The following is a 20538-nucleotide window of genomic DNA, read 5'->3' as shown; positions in this document are numbered from 1 at the left end:
CGCTGGGGCAGGATGGGCCCAAGTCCCAGTCCTGCAGGCGCCACGCTCCTCTGGAGGGAGAGGTCGCAACAGTGCACGGCCTGTGCAGCTGGGGGCTGCCCTGAGTGGCGGAACTCCTGGCAGCAGTGCCTCTCCCCTGCTGTGCCCCACGTGTGCTCCCCCTGCCCTGCCCGCCTCCCCCGCGTGTGCTTCCCATGGACTCTGATGAGGCTGGTTACAAGGAAGGTCACCACATTGTGGTCATTGCACAGTTGAGGCCACTGAGTGGGGCGGGTGCTGCGGGTCTGACTGTGCGGGGCCTGGTGCATCTGGGGGCCCAAGCAGTGGGGCCAACTGGTGGGTCTCACTCGATAAGCCTTGAGCTAAACGATTGGAGAGCTGGAGGAGGAACTCTTTGCATCTGTTTTGTTTCAAAGAGCATGCTGGGTGAAGGCAGTAAGCACCTGCTGTCCCTCCTTCACTTCAACAGCAGATGTCCAGGCACAGTTACAAATAACGAAGCCTTTGCGGCTGAGATGAGCGTGGCTCTGGCACCTTATGGAGTGCAGGTGGTGGCACGGGGAGGCTTCCTCTGGCTGCCTGGAAGGCGCTCTGTGGATCATGCCTTGTGCCTCTCACCAGCAGCCTGTTTCTGTAGCCGGATGTCTGACGTGACCAGATCCTGGGAAAAGAATGGCATGCAGGGGCTAAGAACTAATGGTTGGTTTTGATGAATGAGGAGGAGCAAAGGTATTTAGAAACTGCATACTCTGCAGCAGCTGATGTAGTTCAGTAAGCAAGTCTGTGCCTCTGTTCCCTGTTGAGCTGTACAGTTTTCTGTTTTTGAGACGGAGTCTCACTCTGTTGCCCAGGCTGGAGTGCAGTGGCATGATCTCGGCTCACTGCAACCTCCGCCTCCTGGGTTTGAGCGATTCTCCTGCCTCAGCTTCCGGAGTAGCTAGGATTACAGGCATGGGCCACCACGCACCCGGCTAATTTTTCTTTTTAGTAGAGACAGGGTTTTACCATGTTGGTCAGGCTGGTCTCAAACTCCTGACCTCAGGTAATCTACTCGCTTCGGCCTCCCAAAGTGCTGGAATTAACAGGCGTGAGCCACCACATCTGACCCATTATTTTAAATAGGAAATTTCTAGCTTGTAAACAGACCATTGCAAAATCTTGTTCTCAACCTCCCAGTGTGCCCAGCACACAAATCACCCATGGCTGGGCCTGCTGACCTGGGACAGTCTGCTTTAAACACCTACTTTTTGGGGGGTAGGGGGCACACCTAGATTGCAAATCCCTGAATTCATGGCTTGGGTTCTCATGGACGGTGAAACGTTCTGGGGAGTTTGGAGCCGTTTGTACCTCCGGCCCTTGCAGGCTGGCTGAGCGGGGTCCAGTGAGTGGGGTCTTGGGCTGCCTGCTGCCAAGCCTGGTGTGAGGGCGCTGGTCTGGGGCAGGTGCTGTCCACCTGTCGAGCTGCATGCGGGGAGGGAACGGTGCTCTCCTGTAACTGCACGCTGCTGGCTCCTCCTCACTCGTCCTTATGGTAAGGTAGCTGTAGTCCCCTAAATGAGTTTTGTGGCAGCTCAGCCACTTATTCCTTATCAGTGTTCATCATCAGTACCTCAAGCAGCCATGACTATGGTGTTATTACAGATACGTGTGCACCCCCCTTCCAAGGGCGCCTTTAACTTGTGATGGGAGCCAGCTGTCACTTCCTTACCCTTATCTTGGGGGCTTTCCAGAGGGCTAGAGATCAGGCCCTCGGACCTTTCATTCCATGGCTGGCTTCCTCGCCTGCCGGACTCAGCGTGGTTCCCAGCCACCCCTGGCCCACAGAGATGCTCATGAGATGCACGTTTGCTACTCCTCCCCATGTTCTTTTTAAAAATGAGATGATTATAGGATGTACTGTGTGAAAGCTACACAGTTTTGGTGCCAACAGATAAATGATTCTCTTGGGTGAATTACAAGGATATCTATAGGTGACAAGTGTTTGCATTTATTTGCATGACCAGGTTCAGTGGCTGGTAGCTAAAGTGAGTCAAGTAGCTTGGGTATTTGTGTCACCATCCAGGACGTAACAAAGCCCCCAGGTCTCTTTGCTGAGTGCTCCATGGTGGAGGCAGTGCTCTGGGCTCCCGCTGCCAGCCCTGCCCTTATGAGCGGCAAACCATGGTGGACCAGGGTATTGATGAGGATGAAAGGGCCGTGCCTGCTGTGTGGCGTCAGGAGGAGCTGGGAAAGGGAGACTCACTGCGTCTGAGCCTCTTGGGGACATTTTAGACACTGTTGGTTGGTGTGGCGAAGGGGACGGCTACGCCGCTGCCCTCTGCCCTAAACCTGCCCCTGCCTGGCTGTCAGGGACAGGGCTCTTGTTCATATGGTATGTTAATTGTTAATTGTTAATATGGTATGTTAATTGTGCCTTCCTTTCACCCCCAAACAGGAACAGATTATCAGTCTGGTCAATCAGATCTGCGGCAAAGTGTCTGGTAAAAACGGCAGCATTGAGAACTGTCTCAGTAAACCCACACCAAAAAGAGGTCCCCGCAAGAGAGCGACAGTGGACGTGCCCCCCTCCCGGCTGTCAGCCTCCGGTTCATCCAAAAGTGCTTCGAGCTCATCATGAAGATGCCAACGCCCGTGGTCGATTTATATATATTTTTTTGTAATTATTATATTCTAGTTTGGAGTACTTGCTGTAGGATTGAAGCTGTCTTTGCACTAGCTCTAAAGAAGATTTTCTTCTGGTTTTAGAGAACTAATTTTGTTTGTTTTAGCATTAAACTGTTGAACTTTTTTTTGTACTTAGAAAACCTAGATACTGCAGTCAGATTTTGGAAACTGCCGTATAGTCACTGTTTTAAAAACCCTGCAGGGGCTGTATTAATTTGTATTGCCCCATGGCTGACAAAAGCCTTTTTTTGTTGTTGTTTTGATTTTTTTTTTTTTTTTTTTTTGTAACTGTTGGGGAAAAAAAGGCTTTTTAACCCATTTTTGAAGAGGGTGAAGTTTGGAGAACAAATTTAAAAACCATCAGTCACGTGAGCAGATTTTTTAGAAGGGATAGGAGACACAGGCACGCACACACACACACACACACACACACACACAAAAAACTTGAAATGGCTTTGCTTTGGCTGTCGTCTTCTGCCGCGCACCAGATGAGCTTGTGATCTGGGAAGCCGGGGCACCCCCGTTCTGTTTCTCTGGGCGGCTGTGGCAGCTGAAGGCGGACGTTGTTTCCTAACCATAGGCGGAACGAGGAGACGGGAGCGAGTGGCTCTCCACCAGCACATCACTATGCATCTGTTCAAGGAAAGAAGAAAAGCGAGCGAGGAAGACGGAAAAGACTGCCTGCCTTGGAGGGGTCACATGAGGGAGACCTGTGCCTGATTTCATTAGGAAATCCATTCTGTTATTTTTTGGTGCTGTTGGCTACTTTATCAAAAAACCCTTCAATAGCATCCTTAAGATTTAAAAAAAAAAAAAAAAAAAAAAAAAAGGAAAAAAAAAAGGAAAAGTGATGGAAGCCGTAAGTGCTTCTTTGTCATCGACGTGCAATCTTTCTAACATTCCATCTCCATCTCACCGCTTCTTGTTTGACACCTTCACAAGTCAGCATTAATCTTTCTTTTAAAATTTGTTTCGTTTATGATCACGTAGAGAGCCACTAGGAGGCCTGCAGTTATTTTTGAATGTGAAAATGCATTTGCGTTCATCTTCTCTATTTTTTCTCTTCATGTTGTAACAAAAAGGAAAAAAGAAAAAAAAAATCCCATCCCTTTTGTACATATGCCTGTAAATTGTTTTAAATACTTGAGCCTTTTTCTCAGTGGGGGGTGGGGAGGGGGGTGAGAAGACAAGATGAAGAAAAGCCTTACATTTCCGTTTCTTCATCGGTTGGATTGGATGCTTACAGGGTTTTTCTTGTAACATTTATAAGTGCTGCTTACATCACTGAACAACAACAAAAAAATAATAATGGAGTAGCTGTTGCCCTTCTCCGGTTGTGTGTACAGTATGTGTGGAATAAAAAAGGGAAACTGTTTTCACAAGCTGTTCTTTGTTTCATAATTGGATTCATCAATCCCGTAGCTACCCATATTGCACTGAGCTTGCCAGTGGTGACTGCCAGGAACGTCCTATGATCCACTTTGTTGGTTGTTGTTGCAGAAGACTGAACTGTTTTGGAATATTTAACAATTACAGAAACAGAGTCAAGTGTTTTCCAATGTGGTTGTCTGGTTTCTATGGCCTTGCTGTGTACTTTCCCTCTTTTTGACAGTAAACTTCTGCCTATGGCTTACAGTTTGACATTTAATTTATTAGCGCTGCTCTGCACCCCTCCCTTGGGAGGGAGACTTCATGTGGTTTATTGCGAGTTTTTTGTTTACTTTTCAGGTTTGTACTACAAGGTTTAATAATAAAAACAAAGTTTTTTGGACATTTGTCTGTCTTGTGGAAGATGACTGAATGGAATGAGCTCTTTCTTTTCCCATCCACGGGCAGGGGGCAGAGAATCCCCCGTAGCCAGGGAGCAGAGCCACCCCCACGCTGCAGTCCTGCTCCCACAGCTCCCACCTGCCGCTGGGTCCCCTTCAGCGTAACCTAATGGTTTCCATGTGGCCCAGCAGGCTGGGCCAGAGCTGCTCGTGGGCTGCGGCTGTCCCCCTCATTTCCCATCGAGCTGTGCCCCCCTGCTGAGCTTTCAGGATGAGGACACTGGGTGCATTCCGGGTGGTACAGCTGCAGACAGCCCCCTCATCTCAGCGGGGAGCTCTCTCTCTCTCTCTCGTTGGGCTGGAGGAGTGGTGGCAGGAACATATCTCCAGGGGATCAGTTTCTATTCATAAAGAATACAGGATTGCTTTGGGCTTGTTTCTGTTCTTTTGGGCCCAGGTGTATGAAAGTAGGGGTTGGTTGGACTGGTTGGCTATTGAACTGATAATTCTGTAATGATCAAAGGACCCAGCTTTGCCAGAGTGGTTTGGCTACAGTCAGCTCTTCTACAGGAAGTGGCCTTTTCCACCTGTGAAAGTCGTTCCCTGCCTCACACAGAACCGAGCCCTGTGGAGCCTCTACTGCCTGGCCCAGACCCTGCCCACATGCAACCTTCTGGGGCAGCCCCCAGTGACCTGCGTGTCCCTTCACACTAAGGAACCCTGACTTACAGCGACCTTAAGAACGTGTGTATTTAGAAGCCTTTGTGTATAAACTAGCTCCGCGCTCAGTTTACCAGCCTCACATTTTATTGTAAGCTGTTCCTTCAGTTTCTCACACGTTATTGGCAATTATGTAAAAATCAGGAACCTCTATAAAACCACCTGGCTTTCCAGGTGGAATTCCGCATACAGCCAAAACCGGACTCCAGTGTGGCCAGACAGTGCCCAAGTCCCGTCCCAATTTAAGAGTCGCTGTCGTCACTACCATCCGGAGTGGCCTCTCTGTCAGTGTGTGACGTGGCCAGGGCAGTGTCCACCTGAACTTCCTCCTCATCAGACTGAACCACGGGGGACTCCCCACCCTCACTGATGTCCTGGGTGGCCGTGTCGGTGCAGGTGGAGGAAGAGGAAGGTGGCTTGGCTCGTAATTCTGAGGGATTTGGAACCTGGAGGGTAATCTCATTCTGACAGGTACTGGATTCAGGCCCTGCAAAATAACGTAGGGAAGAAAAAGTCCTGTCATAAAAAGATTGCGGATTAGAATCGCTGCCAACAGCTGTGGAATGTGCCCGTCATGAAAGGGGTGTGTGGTTTTTGTTCCAGGGACCTGGGGCCTGCCCTCGAAGACACTGAGCTGAGTGATGCCAGAGGCAGCCTCAGGCCCTGCGGTGACCCTTCTGTCCCCTAAGGAGTCAGCCACCTGTGACAAAGATCAAGAGCTCCTAGGACTATGTGATAGTGTGTAATAGAGGCCCGAGGGCAAGTGCTGCGTATCTTGGAGGAGCAGTCCCTGTAACCTCGATAATCTAGATGTCTGTCTTTCTACCCTTTTCAGTAATTCAGAGACACCACTGCTGAGACAGTTGGAATTACTGACCTTTCAGCAGGTCCCCAATTTTATGGAACTAAATAGGCTCTTCAAAGAATCAAAATTCTATCTTCAGGTGTCACTGTTTCTAAAGCTTTCCTTGACTCTGGGTGAGGGTTCATTCTGGTTTCCAGTATTCCGGCCTTCTCAGGATGGGGGCAAATGCACCCAAGCCCCTTCTCTTTCCTGGGATGACACCATTCTGACAGATTGCCAGGAGAAGTGGGTGAGAAGTTTAGAGGAAGCAGAAACCGTGGTAATGGTAGAACCTTCCAGAGATGGCTGCGGTGCTGCCAGGAGGACTGAGCTTTGCCTTGACCCAGCCAGAAGAACTGGTCTGAAATTTGAAATGCACCTAGCCCAGGTACAGGTCTGGCACCTCCGTCAATATTTGCTGCATGAATGTGAAACAAAATTTTGGGAAGGGATGAAAGGAACTGAAACGCAACTAAGTTTTACAACACAGGCCAAGAGCTGAACATACACCATGGCTTTGCCCCATAGCAGGCATGCCCCTAAATGTCTGCCGCATCAAGAGGGAAGAGTTCCGTGTGAGCCACGCAGGAGAGTCTGCACCTCCCTGCAAACGCCAGTCCTTAATCACAAGGAGCAGACTCAGATGGATTTCTGGGTGGTAAAGGAGGGAAAACAAGAAAGCTCTCAACTCACCAAAGTTACCGGAGTGGAGCATGTCAAATCTTTGAGAAGAATTCATGAAGGAACCACACCGCTGTTGCAGCTGCCACACAGCCGTGTGGAACCGTGGGGTAGGGGAGCCAGGAGCTGGCTGTGCGCTCGGGGGTTTGTGTGTAAGTGACTGGCAGATGTTTCTCACTTCTCCCTTTGGAGGTGAGTGGCATCGGTATAGCCCCGGTTCAGCTGATGCAAGTTTGTCAACCCTACCTAAGGCGGGGGACAGCACAGTGTTCTCCTCTCCCGAGTTCAGGAAGACGTCCAGGGCCTCCTGGTCAGATATGTCCATCAGGTCCATCTGCTCCAGCATATCCACATTCACTTCCATGGATGACATGCTGCCTATGGGCTCTGCGGAGAGATCAGCAACATGAGGAAGGACATGTCTTTAATATCATTTCAACAGGTGATCTTCCATCGGCATTAGGCTAACTACATTGCATTTTCTAAGCTTACTTCAAAACGGAATTTGAAGCAACGTATTAGTAGATAACATATGCCAGTCTGGCACTTTAAATGCATCCTAAATCACCCTTGGCAACTATTATACCTTTTACACTTTCCTTAATCTGCTCATCCCCAGCCCTTCGGGACGCTGAAGACCAATCCCCACATTAAGCGATTTCCGGCTGTTTGGAGTAGGACCCTCAGCCTGTCTCAAGGAGGCCAACATTCCTGCAGCAACAGTTAGCGACCTTCCTCCCTGCCAGCCAGGACTCTGCTTCCTGCCTACAGTTGCCCCGAAACTTCCAGGCAGGCACAGTCCTCTAATTGCAAGTGGAGTTTCCACTGTCCTTGGAACATTTCTCAGGCCTAATGGCTGAAGGGGTTTGAACATCTGTAAGCTGCAAGAGCTCCATGCAGTGGAAGCACAGACTAGGAGAGAACAAAACCCAGCCCACCAGCAGACGGCGACCCCAAGAAACAGCACATGCCTGGTCAGCCTCCGCCCGGCCCTGAGCACGGGACACCTCACAGGTCTTTCCTCATAGGCAAACGACCTCTATGGTCCAGAAAACCACAAGCCACATAAGTTATCGTAGCCACGGGGATGCCTAGCAGAAGCAAATGCAAAGTTTTTCTGGAATGACCCTCCCTTAACCTTGGTTTATACAAAGTCAATCCCAACCCAATCTGGCATTTGTAACACACATGGAATGAGCCACTCCGAGTGAGGGGCAGCAGAAACAAACAGTATCCTTGCGAAAGAACCTGAGATGGCTGTTCACACACTGCAGTCACAGGAAGGGTAGAGTCAAAAACAAGGTGTCAAAAATAAGGACAGACATTTGAAAGAGAACCAAATAATGACTAGGTAGAAGAGACTGAAATCTCAAACTTGGGGCACAGTCACAGCCCCATAGAAAATGAATAAACTAGATGGCAGGGTGAGTAAATCTGTGCAATGCAGCATAGCGGAACAAAGGGAAATGCAAGCGAGCATAAGAGGTCTGCGAGACACAGAAGCGTAGCATCTGGTCACGTCTCCCCAGAGCCAAGAAGGGAAGAGAACTCTATTCAAAGAAGCTGATGATTTTCCCAAATCGATGAAAGACATCGGGACCCAGATTTAAAAAGCAAAACATTCCAAGTGAGATCAAAGCAATCCTCACCTACATCAATTGCTTTGAAGTTGAAGAACATCAAAGACAAAGGCTCTCTAAAAAGCAGCCAGAGAGAGAGGGCAGGTTAAGAAAGAGAAGGAAATAATTAGGATGACAGGCAACTTCTGAACAACAATAATAAAAGCCAGAAGACTGTGGAGTAAGTTCAAAGAGGAGAGAGAAATGTCGTCTCTAAAATGGTGTAACATTAGGTATCATTTAAGATCCAGGAGAGGAGAAGCAGAGACCAAGAAAAAACACGTCATCACAAGCCTGCTCTCGCTGGAGGCACAGCGAAGGAAGGACTGAGTGCAAGAAAGCATGTTAAGCAAAGAGACGTGTGAGTGTGTGAGTTAATGTAAAACCTGGAATGGAACAGTCATAACAAGGAGTCACCAGGGCCAAATTACCCTCCTGAACAAAGACACGGGGGCGGAGAGGAGGGTGCTCAGAGCCACAGGACATGAGATTACGGCTTCATCTGGGAGGAAAGTGAGTCTCACTATCTTCAGGCTCAGAAAATCACTAAAGTTCAGCACTCAAATGAGAGGTAAGAGTAATTCCTATTTTCAGTTGGGGAAAAGTGTTATGGTTTAGATGGTCCCATGCTTGGCAGCATCCTCCCCACCAACTGAGGCAGCCTGCTCTGCCTCGGACTTGGCCAGGGTTGAGCTCAGCCACACAGGGACAGCAGTTAACTGGGCTTGATCTTCAGGGCTGAGTGGTCAGGGGAATTTGATGGCACCCTGGTCAGGCTTGTTCTTTTTGGGGGCACACTTCTGAGGCTTTCCTTTCTGACCTACGGAAGCCTTTTGCCAAGGCCTTTCTGTCTTTTAGATTTTGGCTTCTGACTTCCGTTTTGAAAATTTGTCTGTGCCATCTTCTTGAAAAGGGCAGGAGTATAACTTAGGAGAGAAAAAATTGGACTAAGAAGCACAGGAAAAGCTTTCAGGAAAATTCTGTAGCACCAAATAAGATGGTAATGAGTGTGTCAGTGATCACAGGAAATGTCAGTGAGCCAAACTTGCCAGTTCAGAGATTATACGACTGAACTGAAGTAAAATCCAGCTACCTTCTGTTCACAGGAGGCAAATATGGAGACACAGAAACATGAAAATGTTTCTTAAAAAATGAAAAGATATAATGAGCAAACAAAGAAGAAAGCTGATATAGCTATATTAATATCAAAATAGATTTTAATGGGAAACAAAAGTAATACTGGGATAAAGAGTAGTACTTAGTGACTTTTAAATGGTTCAATTCACCAGAAAGATAATCTAAAACTTCTATTTTTGGTTACGTTTTTAAAGTTAAAAAATGGCATGACAATGAAAACATGATATCCGTGATCTTGGGCGCGTGTCACTATACCTACTCGATGGCTGACATCAGCAGTCCCAAAGTTAGTAAGAGAAATCGAAATCCTATTCTCCAATCACAATGAAATTTAGTTAGAAATTGGTAACTGCTAGGAAAACTTTCACATATCTAATTATTTTTAAAAACATTTATAAACAGTTCACAAATCAAATATGAAATGCTAATGATAAAATTTACCCAGAAATTATTAGTGCCAAATTTGTAGGATTCAACTAAAACGGTACTCCTGCAAGAAATCCATAGCTTTGAATGCCTTACCAGAGAGGAACGCTGAAAGTCAAGCCTGAATATTCAACTTAGGTTAGAAAAAAACAAACGCCCAAAGAAAGCAAAACTGAAGAGAAGTTAATCAAACAGCAGAAAGAACAAAGAAGCTGGTTAGGTTCTGGGGTAAGACTCATCGTAAGTAGAGATGAAAGGAATAAAAGGCACATGAACAATTTTAAGAATGCAAAAGCAAACCTACCCAGGAACACAGTTAAGGGGGAGACGCACACCATGGGCAACGTTACGCTGACATAGCGGACAACTAAAGACAATTCCATGGAAAACTTGCCAAAATTAACGAGAAATAGGAAATCTCTATAGCCATCAGAAAAAAAGAATAGGTAAAGTCACTGGTCTCAGCATCGGAGACAAGTTCTACCGGCCATTCAGGAATGCATGAGACACGTGCACTTGCAGAAAGATCCAATACCACTAAGAGGCCCATTGTGTCTCCATCCAGAAACTTACTGCAATTCTGCTCAAATTGTAGACAAGGTTCTTCAACAAACTTGAAACTGTGACATTTACACCAAAGGACAAGACCCCAAGAGTCATGGCAACTATGAAGAAAATAAATGTGTGCAGACGCGCAGGGCAGGGCGGGAAATGCGTGCAGACGCGCAGGGCAGGTCGGGAAATGCGTGCAGACATGCAGGGCAGGGCGGAATAGCTCCAGCAGACTCAGGCTTCACTAGAAAACGTTTGCTCAGTCCCAGCACTCCTGACACTTTGCACCAGATCGTTCTTGGTGGTGGGGTTGTCGTGGGTAGTGTGGGATGTTTAACTGCGTCCCTGGCCTCTGCCCACTAGGTGCCAGTAGCACACCCTTACCCCAAGCATGACAAGCAAAATGGCTCTCCAGACATTGCCAAATGCCCCCTCGGGGGCAAAAGTGTCTCCAGCTGAGTACCAACACTTGAGATGAGTAAGTATACAACAGTGTAGTTTTGGCTCAGGGACGGGCAGCAGAAGAACGCAGCCCAAGAGAGGCTTGAAGACTCCCGAATGGTGTCGTTTCATTCCAACAGATTAGCAAAAATTAAAAAATCTGACGCTACCAAGTGCCAGTAAAGATGAATCAGAACGTGCATACGTGGCTGGGGAGCCTATAAACTGGTGCAATGTCTGGCAAGGAATTTGACAGAATCTAGTAAAATGAAAGATAGCCATGTCATTATGACCAGTAATTCCTCTCCTAGTTATATACCCTAAAGAAGTGATTCCCAACGTGTGGTTCCCCTCAGCATCACCTGGGAACTTGGTTATAATGCAAATCCTCAGGCCCCACCCACACCTGCACAGTCACAAACCCTGCAGTGGGCCCAGGAATCCATGTTGGAACCACAGACCCTCCAGGGGTCTGTGAGGCTTCCCAAGTCTGAGAACAGCTGGTCTTAAAGCAACTCTCACGGATGTGTACAGACAGACAAATTATAAGATTGTCCAAGGCCAGGTGTGGTGGCTCACGCCTGTAATCCCAGCACTTAGGGAGGTCCAGGTGGGAGGATCACTTGGGCCCAGGAGGGTCAAGACCAGCCTGGGCCACATAGTGAGACCGTATCTCTCTAAAAAATTAAAAAATTAGCCAGGCATGGTGGCGCACACCTGTAGTCCCAGCTACTCGGGAGTCTGAGGTGGTAGGACCACTTGAACCCAGGAGTGCCAGACTGCAATGAGCTATGATTATGCCACTGCACTGCAGCCTGGGTGACAGAGCGAGACTCCGTCCTAAAAAAAAAAAGTCCGTGCCGGCATTGTTTTTATGAAAGAAGAAAACTGGAAACAGATACCCATCAATACAACAGTGAACAAATGACATTTATTCCATGGAAATGACTATTTAAGAATAGAAATCAAATGAGAGGTGAATGTATCAGTATGGATGATTCTCAAAATCACAGCACTTAGGTGCACTTTTGCCTGTCAATTCTCTCTTTTCTAACTATAATTGTAATTTGATCACTAGCCCCAAACCTCGTTCTCTTCCCAGGGCACTGGGTCCACTCTGGAGCATCCCAGAGCTGAGTCAATCCCTCGGAAGCAGGCACACCCCTGGCTCCATAGGATTCCATTTTGCTGAACTACTGATTCAGAGACACAAGAGCCTGAAATCTATGGGAATACAGAGCCAGAAAACCCAGGCACAGCCCAGGACATCTCCGAGGTGATTTATTAATAAGTAACTGCAGGCTACCCTGACATTCAGCAATAAAATGAAAGCAATAAAAATGCTTTTCTAAGAAAATGGCAGTCATATCAGGCAGAAGATCAAACCTGGGCTAGGGTCTTACAAAACACCTAATGATGCCCTAATGGCACGGAGAGCTCTGCGGGGCCTGTGGTGGCACCCAGACCCCCTCTGCTGCTCAGCCCTCCTGGCACGGCCTTCAGTCCTCAAGCCTGAGAGCCTCTGTGCTTGGGGGGCCATCCGGCCTCAGCACCATCCAAGTGGCACAGAAGTGCCTTCACCCCTTCCTCTGATGATTCTCGGGATAAAACTTGCCATGGCCTTGTCTTAATTAAGAAATGATGCTTCTGAAAGTGAAATTCCAACTGCTATTTCTGACGTAGTGGAATGAGTCCAAAATACCATGTTTGCTGCAGAGTTTTTAAATTTTTGATTGATTCTCCTAAATTAATACTAATCCTTGGAGATGAAGATTCCTCCCTAAGAAAGGCGCTGTGGCTCGTCAGGCTGGGAAGTCGGAGCCGGCTCTGCACAGCCGTGCAATGGGATGTCCGATTCCCGTATGCGGCTGTCCCTCAGCTCTAGCGGAAGAGAAAGCTAAAAAGCCCAGAGCCTCCAATTTTCTTCTTCAAAGTTTTCAAAACCATATATTGACAACATGTGCCTAATTTTTACCTTAAAAACATGAGTCCAACATTTTCTTGAAACTTAATCTTTGAGATACTCAAAACCACGAAAATTTAACCACTTCATATTTCCTTGCAGGTATTTCTGGCAGGTAGCTGCTAGACGCTTCCCTCTGCCAGCCCAGTGCCTTGCTAGCTGTGGAGGAGGTGCAGTGCGTGCCTGTCCCTGTCACCAGGGGCTGGTCATCAACAGAAGTTGCTCCTTAGAAGCCGGCCACACACCTACTACATCATCATCAGCCGTATGTCTGTGGCTCTCCCTATAATGGGAGCTTCCTGAGAGGCACTTTCATTTCTCTGTGCTTCCTCTGGGCTCACCAGCCAGTGCTAAACTGAAGGAAGATAGAGTTAAGTTGTTCACCAATCAGAGTTTCTGTGGCTGTCCATTATCAGTGCATCTCTTCTATGACATTGCTGCAATGTGTCATTATGTTCAAATTGGCGTGTCGGCCACGGTGTATCTGTATGGATTGAATGTGTCCCCCTAAAATTTGTATGTTGAAGCCCTAACCCCTACGATGAGGATACCTGGAGTTGGGACCGTTGGGAGGTGATTAGGTTAGATGAGGTCAGGTGGACATGGTGCCTGTGGTCGAGATTAGCCCTAATACCAAGAGACAGCAGAGGGCTCCACCCTACTGTTGGCCACGTGCACACATAGGGAGAAGGGGCCGTCTGTGAGCCAGGCAGAGAGCCCTTATCAGACACCGATCACGCCAGCACCCTGATCTTGGATCTGAGGCCTCCAGAACTGAGGGAAAAGAAATGTCTACTGTTCAAGCCACCCAGTCCACATGGTTTCGTTATGGCAGCGGGGGTAAAACAGTGTCCTTCTCTGCTTCTACCCATAGCAGGATAAAAATCCCTGGAGCAAACCTTCTCCTTCCTCCCAAAGGAGCCATGGAAAGCCACTCTCTACAACTTGCAGCAAACACGGAAGTAACAGAATCCTGTACGTCCACTCGGAGGAATGCACGGAGGACAAATGCAGGCTCACGGTTACAAGAACGGCGAAGGCTGACTCTAGAGAACGTTGTTAAGCTTCAAATCTACACTGTGCGTTGGAAGGTAAACAAGCATCATCCTCACAACTAACTGCGTTCACCAGCACACTATGAGGTCTTCAGCTACTGCTATTAATCTATTTTTCTCAACATTATTTTCTTTCCTCATTCTTGGATTTCTTTTTATGTATTCATTTATTTTTTGAGATGGAGTCTCACTCTGTCGCCAGGCTGGAGTGCAGTGGTGCGATCTCAGCTCACTGCAACCTCTGCCTCCCGGGTTCAAGCGATTCTCCTGCCTTAGCCTCTTGAGTAGCTGGGATTACAGGCACGTGTCACCACGCCTGGCTAATTTTTGCATTTTTAGTAGAGACGAGGTTTCATCATGTTGGCCAAGATGGTCTCCATCTCTTGACGTTATGATCCACCCACCTTGGTCTCCCAAAGTGCTGGGATTACAGGCATGCGCCACCGTGCCCGGCCTCATTCTTGGATTTCTTTTTTTTTTTTTTTTTTTGAGACGGAGTCTCGCTCTGTAGCCCAGGCTGGAGTGCAGTGGCCGGATCTCAGCTCACTGCAAGCTCCGCCTCCCGGGTTCACGCCATTCTCCTGCCTCAGCCTCCTGAGTAGCTGGGACTACAGGCGCCAGCCACCTCGCCCGGCTAGTTTTTTGTATTTTTTAGTAGAGATGGGGTTTCACCATGTTAGCCAGGATGGTCTCGATCTCCTGACCTCGTGATCCGCCTGTCTCGGCCTCCCAAAGTGCTGGGATTACAGGCTTGAGCCACTGCGCCTGGCCTCTTGGATTTCTTTAACTTCTCCTTGGAGGGGACACAGAACTGGATGACAAGGAAGAAACACTCCTGGAGGATGTGGTTGGGGGCAGGATAGAGAGAACAAAGGCCAGGGCCAGGCAAGCCTGGGGAGAGGATGAAGGCTGAGATTTGGGAGGTAAGGGAGGTGTCCAGGAGGTGATGAGAAATTCAGGAGAATGGGAGGGCAGAAAAACAGGGGAAGGTTTGGACGGGTCTCCCCGCTGCCTGGGGTCTGGTCCTGCCTATGCGGCGCAGGCTGGGGAGAAAATGTGAGCTGCTCGGTGCCACTGCCCTGTTCACCCCTGCTGTACCTCCGAGTCACTGGGTTCTTCCAAAGGAAAAGCTGGGAAGGAGTTCAGTGTCTGGACGTCTAATCGGCTTGTTCCTTACAGCACTATTTACCGAGGGAAAGATTTTAAATGTTCAGCTAGGAAAACTGGTAGAATATATTAGGATACATCATGACAAAAAGACGCAGCCTTTGACACACAACCTCTCAAAGTATTTTTAACAACAGGGGGAAAGAGTCCTATATAACATGAAGAAAAGTTAGGGACAAAGCCATATATATGTACGGTCCAGTCAGATCGCAATTAAATAAGCAGACTTGACAGAGACTAGAAAGAACGCACAAAAAGCAGTAACAGGGATTATTCTGTCCTGGAGAATTAAGGGCAATTTTCCGTTTGTCCATTTTGGTAATTTCTAGAAGCCTAATTTGTGTTTGTAATCTTTGTTTTTTTGAGACAGTCTCACTCTGCCACCCAGGCTGGAGAGCAATGGCGCGATCTCGGCTCACGGAAACCTCTGCCTCCTGGGTTCAAGCGATTCCCGTGCTTCAGCCTCCTGAGTAGCTGGGATTACAGACATGCACTACCACGCCTGGCTACTTTCGGTATTTTAGTAGAGACGGGGTTTCACCATGATGGCCAGGCTGGTCTCAAACTCCTGACCTCGGGTGATCCGCCTGCCTTGACCTGCCAAAGTGCTGGGATTACAGGCATAAGCCACCACGCCTGGCCGTATCTGTAATCTTTAGAGGTATTAAAAAAATATATCTTCAACTAAAGCCTAGACTGATAGAAGAGGCATAATCAGGGCAAGAGATAGGTGGCCCGACGCACACATTTTGGTTGCTGGAGTCTAATAACAGAACGGGACTTCTGAGGACTCTGCCTCATGCCCTGCTCTGGGGAGAGGAGCCCATCGCCACCCTGCATAGCCACTGAGTCCCTGCTCCAGCAGCCCCAGCCCCAACTCACCTCGCCGCTCTGCGATCTGCAGGTAGCCGGTGGACAGGTACTGCTCCATGTCCTGCTGGAAGGCTTCCTCAAAAAACTTCTGCCGCTCCTTCAGCTTCATTTGCTGGGTGTGCTCCATTTCCAGGACCTTCTGGGCGTGCTCTGCATCTAGTTCAGCTGAGGAAACAGAATAACTGGGGTTAGGGTTTGAAAAGGGACTGAGAGAGGAAATGGGTATAAACAGCTGCTCTCATCCCCCCTCCAAGTGGATGGAGTCATGCTGCATTGACAGACTTAGGCTGGTGCCCCGACCGTGTGTACAGGTGGCCTCCTTGCCCCCCCAATCTGCTGCACTGCTTCCCCCTACCTGGGCAGTCAGGCCCTTTGTTCCACACCTTTGCATGTGCTGTTCCCTTTGCTGGAACAACCTTCCCCCCTCCCACCACATCGCCCATTCGTCAGTCACAAACAGCTGTTCACCTTCCAAGACTAGCTTCTCAGGTCATCCTTCTGCTAACTCCAGTGGAGTCTGCTGCTCCATCCAGATGTTTCCACATCCCTGTGTTTAAACTTCTGCAGCTGACTTACAAATTGCAGTGCAATTGCTAAGGACTTGGAGTCCCTGCAAGACTGTGATCATATATGACTCATTTCAACATGCTGTCACTCAGCTCAGTGCCTGGCACACAGTAAGTTCTCAAGGCATGTTTGTTAAAAGTGTGTAACAGTGGAATACTATTCACCCTTAAAAAGAAAGGAAATTCTGACACATGCTATAACATGGATGAACTTGAACACATACGCTAAGTGGAATAAGCCAGTCACAAAAAGGCAAATGCTGTATGGTTCCACTCATATGAGGTACCTAGCGCAGTCAGGTTCATGGAGACAGGAAGAGTGGTGCTCTCAGGGCGGGGGAGAGGCGTGGGGGCTTAGTGGTTAATGGGTATAGACTTTCCGTTTTACAAGATGAAAGAGATCTGGAGATGGATGGTGGTGATGGATATACAGCATGAATATATTTAATACCACTCAGCTGGACACTTACAAATTATATGTATACACAAAATGGTAAATTTTATGTGTATTTTACCACAGTAAAAAGTTGGGAACAGGGCTGGGCGTGGTTGCTCACGCCTGTAATCCCAGCACTTTGGGAGGCCGAGGCAGGCAGATCACCTGAGGTCAGGAGTTCAAGACCAGCCTGGCCAATATGGTGAAACCCCATCTCTACTAAAAATACAAAAATTAGCCAGGCATGGTGGCAGGCGCCTATAGTCCCAGCTACTTGGGAGGCTGAGGCAGGAGAATCACTTGAACCCAGGAGGCAGAGGTTGTAGTGGGCTGAGATGGCGCTACTGCATTCCACCCTGGGCGACAGAGTGAGACTCCATCCCACCCCCCGCAAAAAAAAAAGTTGGGAACAAAAAAAGTAGCCATCATGGTACATTACAAAGTATTTAGTCTTGGCTTTTTAGTGTTTACTGGCCACACAACCTAATCAGTTAACCTTCTCATCTGAAAATTGGGATAGAAATATTAACCCAATATTGACATGAAACATATGAAAGGATATGAAATAATTTTATAACTTAAGTGACCAGTGACCCTTAAAGGTAGGCCTGAGTCAGTAATATATAAGGCAAGAACACTAACATAATCAACTTTCACCTGGTCATTCAAGCAAGAACCCCAAATCTCCCAGCTATAAACACTTTCCAGGGGTTTAACCTTTCCTCAAGGCATGTGATATGGTTTAGCTCTGTGTCCCCGCCCAAATCTCATATCAAATTGTAATCCTCACATGTCAGGGGAAGGAAGTCATTGGGTCATGGGGACAGTCTCCCCCATGCTGTTGTCGTGACAGTGAGTAGTTCTCACTAGATCTGATGGTTGTATAAGGGTCTGACAGTTCCTCCTCCACATGCTCATACTCTCCGCCTTGTGAAGGAGCCTGCTTCCCCTTCCACCATGATTGTAAGTTTCCTGAGGCCTCCCAGCCATGCAGAACTGTGGGCTTATTAAACCTCCTTTGTTTATAAATTACCCAGTCTCAGGGTTTGTTGTTGTTTTGTTTTGTTTTGTTTTTTGAGATGGAGTCTCACTTTCTTCCCCAGGCTGGAGGGCAGTGGCACGATCTCAGTTCACTGTAACCTCTGCCTCCTGGGTTCAAGCAATTATTATGCCTCAGCCTCCCAAGTAGCTGGGATTACACGTGCGCGCCACTATGCCCAGCTAATTTTTTGTATTTTTAGTAGAGACGGGGTTTTGCAATGTTGGTCAGGCTGGTCTCAAACTCCTACCTCAAGTGATCTGCCTGCCTCGGCCTCCCAAAGTGCTGGAATTACAGGTGTGAACCACTGCACCCGGCCTCAGGTATTTCTTCATAGCAGTGTGAATAGTGACTAATGCAGTAAATTGGTACTGGAGAGAGAGGGGTATTGATATAAAGATACTTGAAAACGTGGAAGGGACTTTGGAACTGGGTAATGGGCAGAGGCTGGAACAGTCTGGAGGGCTCAGAAAAAGACAGGAAGATGTGGGAAGGTTTGGAACCTCCTAGAGATTTGTTGAATGGTTTCAACCAAAATGCTGATAATGATGTGAACAATGAAGTCCAGACTGAGGTGGTCTCAGATGGAGACGAGGAACTTATTGGAAACTGGAGTAAAGCTCACTCATGCTATGCTTTAGCAAAAAGACTGGTGGCATTTTGCCCCTGCCCTAGAGATCTGTGGAACTTTGAACTTGAGAGAGATAATTAAGGCTATCAGGTGGAAGAAATTTCTAAGCAGCAAAGCATTCAAGACATGACCTGGGTTATTGTGAAAGCATTCAGTTTTTTTTTTTTTGAGACGGAGTCTCGCTCTGTCGCCCAAACTGGAGTGCAGTGGCCGGATCACAGCTCACTGCAAGCTCTGCCTTTCGGGTTCACGCCTTTCTCCTGTCTCAGCCTCCCGAGTAGCTGGGACTATAGGCGCCCACCACCTCGCCTGGCTAGTTTTTTGTATTTTTTTTTTTTTTTTTAGTAGAGACGGGGTTTCACCGTGTTTGCCAGGATGGTCTCGATCTCCTGACCTTGTGATCCGCCCGTCTCAGCCTCCCAAAGTGCTGGGATTACAGGCTTGAGCCACCGCGCCCGGCCGAAAGCATTCAGTTTTATGCGTTCACAAGGAGATGGTTTGAGATTGGAGTTTATGTTTACAAGAAAAGCAGAGCATAAAAATTTGGAAATTGTGTAGCCTGATGATGCACTAGAAAAGAATAACCCATTTTCTGGGGAGAAATTCAAGCCAGCTGAAAAAATTTGCATAAATAATGAGGAGTTGAATGTTAAGTGCCAAGACAATGGGGAAAATGTCTCCAGGGCATGTCAGAGATTTTGGCAGCAGCCCCTCCCATCACAGGCCCAGAGACCTAGGAAGAAAAATTGTTTTGTGGGCCAAGCGCAGGGCCCAGCTGCTCTGTGCAGCCTTGGGACATGGCACCTGCATTCCAGCCACTCTAACTATAGCTGTGGCTACAAGGGGCCAAGGTACAGCTCGGGCTATTACTTCAGAGGGTGCAAGCCGCAAGCTCTGGCGGCTTCCACATGGCGTTAGGCCTGTGGGTGCATGGAAGTCAAGAATTGAGGTTTGGAACCTTGGCCTAGATCTCACAGGATGTATGAAAATGCCTGGATGTCCAGGCAGAGGTTTGCTGCAGGGACAGAGCCCTCATGGAGATCTCTATTAGGGTAGTGCAAACAGTAAATATGGGGTTGGTGCCCCCACACAGAGTCCCCACTGGGATACTGCGTAGCGGAGCTGTGAGAAGAGGGCCACCGCCCTCCAGAGCCCAGAATCGTAGATCCAATGACAGCTTGCACCATGCACCTGAAAAGGATGCAGGCACTCAATGCCAACCTGTGAAAGAGCTTGCCCAAGGCCGTGGGAGCCACCCCTTGCATCAGTATGACCTGGATGTAAGATATGAAGTCAAAGGAGATTATTTTGGAGCTTTAAGATTTAATGACTGCCCTGCTGGATTTCAGACTTGCTTGGGGCCTGTACACCCTTTGTTTTGGCCAATTTCTCCCATTTGGAATGGGAACATTTATCCAATGCCTGTACTCTCATTGTATCTTGGAAGTAACTAACTTGCTTTTGACTTTATGGGCTCCTAGGTCAAAGAGACTTGCCTTGTGTCAGATGAGACTTTGGACTTAAGACTTCTGGGTTAGGCCGGGCACGGTGCTCATGCCTGTAATCCCAGCACTTTGAGAGGTCAAAGCAGATGGATCAAGAGGTCAAGGGCTGATAAGAGCAGCCCTGGGCTGACAGCAGGTGAAAGAAAAGGGGCCTCCACACCATAATCACCAGGAGCCTGAACTCTGGCAGTGACCTGAAGGGCCCTCACACAGATTCTTCTCCAGTGCCTCCAGAAAAAAACGCAGCTCAACCTCATGGAACACTGGGCAGAGAACCCAGTCACACCTTGCCTAGACTTCTGCCCTACAAACTGGAAGCTGATAAATTTGTTTTGTTTTAAACTGTTATGTTTGTGGTTATCTATTACACAGCAATATGGAATTACTCCAAATAGGCTGTCTGTACGAATTCAGGTCCCTGATCAAATCTGGTTGACTGTAAAATCGAAA

The 20538-nt window shown here is 48.0% G+C and overlaps 2 protein-coding genes across 8 annotated transcripts in view; one reads left to right on the top strand and one right to left on the bottom strand.

Annotated features, from left to right (window-relative positions):
• JARID2 (jumonji and AT-rich interaction domain containing 2) overlaps window positions 1–4455 on the top strand; it is a 280018-nt gene extending 275563 nt beyond the window's left edge. The window contains exon 18 of one of the 3 annotated variants that reach the window (XM_030929317.1): window positions 2435–4455. In XM_030929317.1, coding sequence (XP_030785177.1) covers window positions 2435–2617 — 183 coding nt within the window. In that variant the 3' untranslated portion in view covers window positions 2618–4455. The remainder of the gene's footprint in view (window positions 1–2434) is intronic. The other 2 variants (XM_010376398.2, XM_010376397.2) reach the window with 2 other exon arrangements.
• A 762-nt stretch (window positions 4456–5217) lies between these two features.
• DTNBP1 (dystrobrevin binding protein 1) overlaps window positions 5218–20538 on the bottom strand; it is a 158516-nt gene continuing 143195 nt past the window's right edge. For 3 of the 5 annotated variants that reach the window (XM_030929318.1, XM_030929321.1, XM_030929319.1), the window contains 3 exons: window positions 15921–16076; window positions 6925–7065; window positions 5219–5640 (listed from right to left, as the gene is read on the bottom strand). In XM_030929318.1, coding sequence (XP_030785178.1) covers window positions 5396–5640; window positions 6925–7065; window positions 15921–16076 — 542 coding nt within the window. In that variant the 3' untranslated portion in view covers window positions 5219–5395. Of the gene's footprint in view, window positions 5641–5976; window positions 7066–15920; window positions 16077–20538 lie in introns of those variants that run through there. The other 2 variants (XM_010376394.2, XM_010376393.2) reach the window with 2 other exon arrangements.

The sequence above is a fragment of the Rhinopithecus roxellana genome, chromosome 4, assembly GCF_007565055.1.
Source record: "Rhinopithecus roxellana isolate Shanxi Qingling chromosome 4, ASM756505v1, whole genome shotgun sequence".
In the NCBI taxonomy this organism is placed as follows: Eukaryota; Metazoa; Chordata; class Mammalia; order Primates; family Cercopithecidae; genus Rhinopithecus; species Rhinopithecus roxellana.
The sequence above is the reverse complement of the archived record's forward strand: the minus strand, read 5'-3'. Positions and strand labels throughout refer to the sequence as shown.